Genomic DNA, 5,000 nt, shown 5'->3' on the forward strand with positions numbered 1-5,000 from the left:
AAGTATTGAAATATCGCATAATTCAAAGATTTAGAAAGGCTAAGATTGAGAATAGAAAATATGAAGGAAATAAACAGAAAACTGAGTAACTGCCTGACATCTAACCTGTACAACGGTCATTTCTGAGTGACTGACAACCTGGGAACTGACCTGTTCGACAATGGCCTTGTGGTCTTCGAGGGTGAGCCCGCCTGGACGACCTGGAGGACCTGGGGACCCGACACCTGTTTCGCCTCGATCACCTGGTGTGGGGGGAAGGGAGGGGGGAAGTGGACAAAAATGTTAGATGCTAGTCGTGATCATGATGAGAGTGGATGAGAATGGTTGGGTGAATGGTGATTCGTGGTGATAATGGTAGGGATGATGATGATTCGCGAAGGTGATGAGAGGGTGAATGGTGATGAGGCCAATAATGATAGTAATGTTGAGGATTGGTGATGAATGAGTAATGGTGATGATATGAATAATGATAACTGAAACTAAATTCTGCAGTTGAAGTCTGTGAACTTCTAATTTGTCCAGTGAATATTCATACTATTACAAAGTTAGTAAAGTCTTAAGGTCTATAAAGCTAAAGCCCATCAAGTTTTTAAACTGACTAGTTAAAGCTTATAAACTCTCATACTCTATACTCTTCATCTCTGTAAAGTTAAAAGCCACAATCTCACAAAGCCTTGAACCTGAAGCCTCTAAACTCTAAAAGTCTGTGTAGTTAAGACCCATAAAGTCAGAAACTCTGTAGTGTCTCCAAATTGACACCATCTTCAACTCTAAAAACGTCTCGATCTTCTGTCCACCTTAAGCCCTAAATCCCGTATACCAATTCTCACCTTTATCACCCTTATCGCCGGGCACCCCAATAAAGCCGGGAGGACCTGGGGCACCGTTCATGCCGGGAGATCCTGGTTCTCCTTTGGGTCCTGCTGGGCCGCTCCTCCCCGATTCGCCCTGCAAGAAGACGAGAACCGGAGGACGTCTCAAGAGGTCATCCGTTAGAGCTTTGTTGTGTGTTAGAAAGGTGTTGATGTGTGGTCTTCTGCGTTGGTATTGCGTTTGAGTTGCTGGTTGTTTGGTGTTGTAGTTTTGGGAGAAATTGAGTGTATTTTGTCTATTTATTTATGTATTCATTTGGCGGTTATCGAAGGTCCATTGGTTGTGGAATTTTGTGTTTTGAAATTGATAGGTCGTTTGGTTTTGTAGTTTTACAAGAAATTGAGAAATTTGTGTCTGTTAATACTGTATCTTTCCTTTTTTTCGGGAATTACTGTGAAATAGTGTAGCTGTATATTTAACCTGTAAGATAGGGTGGTCCTTTATTAAATCTCTTTGTGGAATACTGTAGAATAGGAGATACTTTTGCTAAAAAAATACTGCAAACTACTACTGCAAAAAATATATCTCAGTGAACTGTTGTAAAATGGGGCAGATCTTTACTAAATAAATCTCTTTGTGAACGACTATAGAATAGTGTAAACCTTTACTAGATCTCTTAGTGAATTCCTGCAACATAGCCTAGATATCAGTGTCAAATATAACTTTCACATGTCATCACTCACCGAATCTCCCTTGCCTCCCCGCAGACCTGGTTCGCCCCGGTCTCCCTTGGCCCCGGTGTAGCCTCGAGGGCCACGGATGCCAGGAGCCCCCGGTGCTCCCTTCTCGCCTGGGGTGCCTGGGGTGCCGGGTCTCGCAGGAGCCATGGCCAGGCCGCCGTCCACCTGGGGGAGTGGGAGAGGGGGGGAGGGGGAAAGGGCGTTTAGAACGGCTTAGACAGGATGATATGAGGAACACGAGTGGGACGTGTTAATACATTGGAAACGTGAGTAGGACGTGTTAAGACATGGGAAACGTGAGTGGGAAGTGTTAAAACACGTGGAACACGTGGGGAGAGGTGGAGTGCTTGTAAAGAGGTGGAATTTGTTCTTAGAACTGGAATGAGCTTTTAGCTTCGAACGGTGGAATGAAACTAGACGAGTGGATAATGGCTGGGATGTAGAGCTTAAACGCTTTAACGTGTGGCACGAAGTGAAAAAGGTGTGTGTGTGTTTCGAGATATGAAATGTCTCTAAGAGGTGGATCTGAAATGTGTTTTAAGAAATGGAATGTGACGAGGGAAGTGGAGCACATATTAGTAGCTGGGACGTCTGCTGCAAAGTAGACTGACTTGAATTGTGGTGGAACTGGCGTACGAAGTAGAGAGTGGAGCTTGTTATGAAACATTAATATATCCTGTGATATTCGTGGTAAGAACATGGAAAAGTGATGTTACTGATTTGCTAAGTAAGGAAAATATATAGAAAAGTCTGTATGTATAAAATGACTTTTTCCTTTTACAGAAAGGCTCATTTTGATTCTATAGCCAGAAGCAGTTTCTTCATTAGGACCATCAGAACATCCATCAGAATGAAAGATAAGGCGCACAGTACTGTAGGCAGAACACCATCGAAGGAAAATCACGAGAAAGCCGTATTAAAAGTAACATGTACACTATACACACAACACTTTGTTACCTTAAACATCGTGCGAGGATTCCAAAGTGGCTGCATGAAGTGGTAAAGTACAAAATTCATATTTTAAAGAAGTTACAAGTGGAATAATAATGATATAATAATATAAATTACTTTTGAGCATAATAACTATAAAAACGCTTGATAAGTTTACTTCTAAATTAGTATGTAGCGTATCACTATTTCGGTGTAAAAATGATGTTTTAAATCGTATTCTATTTATATTTCTTAGTTGTGAAACGGAACGAGCAAATTCTTTATATTGCTTAGAAAAATGAGGTTGTATAAATGAGAATTGCAATATTTAAGAACTGGTAAATTTGTAAGTAGACATGTAAATATAGATTAAGTAACTGAAGAAGTACCTTACCTAGATATAGAAAGAGACAAAAAAATACGCAAAGGTGAGATATAAAGGACGAAGAAGATGAAGAAAGAGGAGGAGGAGGAGGAGGAGGAGGAGGAAGAGGAGGAGGAGAAGGAGGAGGAGGAGATGGAGGAGGAGATGGAGGAGGAGGTGGTGGAGGTGGTAGTGGAGATGGAAGTAGAAGTGGAGGTGGAGGTGGAGGTGGAGGTGGAGGAGGTGAAGTAGGAGGAGGAGGAGGAGGAGGAGGAGGAGGAGGAGAAGAAGAAGAAGAAATATAAGGAAGAGGAAAAGGGGAAGAGGGCGAAGGAATAATAATAATAATAAAAAACAGAAGTTACTTACATCGTATCTGGAGTTCCCCCATCCTGGCTTCCCTGGGGGTCCCTGGGGGCCTCTCTCGCCGGGCATCCCAGGGGCACCGTCCATGCCCGACTCGCCCTTCGCGCCCTGTAGCCCCTCGGGTCCTGCGGAGCGAGGATGGGGGCGGGGTGAGGGGATTATGGTGTTGAAGGGGGAGGGGTAGGTATGGTGGTTAGGGTAGTTGAGGGGAGGGAAGAAAGGTATTATGGGAGAGGGAGAAGGAGGGTGTTGTGGGAAGGGGAAAGGTGGGTATTGTGGGGAGAGAGGAAGAGGGGTTTAATGGTGTGGGAAGGGGGGGGGGGAGGAGAGTATTGTGGCGAAGGGAGGGGGGGGGGCAGGATATTGAGGGGTGGGGGAGGAGTGAAGAGGGTATGGTGGTAGAGTGAGGGGGGAGGGGAGGGTTTGGTGGTAGGTGATAGAGAGGAAGGAGAGGAGGGGGTTATTCCAAGATTACGGGGGGATGGATTGATATATATATATATATATATATATATATATATATATATATATATATATATATATATATATATATATACAGTATATATGTGGCCTTTCTATCACCTTTTCCAAAATAAGAAACCTACGTGTGAAATAGTCAATACACAAATAAATTTATGAATGAATGAGTAATAACTATAGTCAATATCACTCCTTTTTTTATAGGCATGATCCCCTTTAAACTCTCAATATAAACCATGACACAAATCATAATAATTAATCTAAATAAACCATAACAAAAATTATATTTGATAAACAAAGACAAACGCTAAGTTCATAATTAACTAAAATCATAAAACCCCCAAAAGGGCTTAAATACAGAAAACAAATGGAATAAAGAGAAAATTCAAATGGAATAGATCAAAAGGAAAAGAAAAATATATATCAGAATAAATAAAAACAACAACTTTAAAACAAAATAAATCATAAAGCTAAACTAAGAACAAATACGAAAGCTAAATGACAATAAATAAAAACTACAACAAACTCGAATAATTCATCAAAAAGCTAAAATCATCAAAATCATAAAAAAATATATATGTATATATAATAATAATAATAAAATAATAATAATAATACATAAAAATAAACTCGATCAAATGATAAAAACTTAATCAAATTATGAAAACTGAACGAAACGAATGACTCCGACGGCTCCCTTACCTAGGTTTCCTTGTTCCCCGCGGTCGCCTTTCTCCCCCACGCCTCCTCTGGGGCCTCTCTCCCCCGGGGGTCCTGGTCGCCCTGGGGTCCCTGGGATTCCGGGCATCCCATCCCTACCCGGCTTGCCATCCTCCCCTGGGGGACCGCGGGGTATCTGGCCGGGGAGAAGGGAAGGGAAAGAGACAGGTCGGAGATCATCTGTGACACTCTTAGTGGATGGAATTTGAACACGTGATAAGCTGGATTAATCTGTGACGATCTCCGTGGATGGAATTTGAACACGTGATAAGTTGAATTAATCTGTGACACTCTCAGTGGATGGAATTTGAACACGTGATAAGCTGGATTAATCTGTGATGATCTCCGTGGATGGAATTTGAACACGTGATAAGCTGGATTAATCTGTGATGATCTCCGTGGATGGAATTTGAACATGTGATAAGCTGGATTAATCTGTGACGATCTCAGTGAACACTTTGTGAAGGGATTTGGAACACGTGATAAGATGAATCGAACTGTGATAATCTTCGTGGATACGAATCGAAAACGTGGTAAGCTGAATTAATCTATGATAATATTTGCGGAGAGATTTTGAACACGTAATA

The 5,000-nt window shown here is 41.8% G+C and overlaps 1 protein-coding gene across 1 annotated transcript in view; it reads right to left on the minus strand.

Moving 5' to 3' along the window:
* The window catches only part of LOC122252167 (uncharacterized), a 282,728-nt gene that overhangs the window by 22,651 nt on the left and 255,077 nt on the right, over nt 1-5,000 (minus strand). The window contains exons 14-18 of the mRNA XM_086546406.1: nt 4,396-4,549; nt 3,217-3,338; nt 1,557-1,718; nt 831-948; nt 151-242 (exon numbers count right to left, since the gene is read on the minus strand). Coding sequence (XP_086402532.1) covers nt 151-242; nt 831-948; nt 1,557-1,718; nt 3,217-3,338; nt 4,396-4,549 — 648 coding nt within the window. The remainder of the gene's footprint in view (nt 1-150; nt 243-830; nt 949-1,556; nt 1,719-3,216; nt 3,339-4,395; nt 4,550-5,000) is intronic.

Source organism: Penaeus japonicus, unplaced genomic scaffold (genome assembly GCF_977035675.1).
Source record: "Penaeus japonicus unplaced genomic scaffold, GWHDUDI00000001_assembly GWHDUDI00000018, whole genome shotgun sequence".
NCBI lineage: Eukaryota > Metazoa > Arthropoda > Malacostraca > Decapoda > Penaeidae > Penaeus > Penaeus japonicus.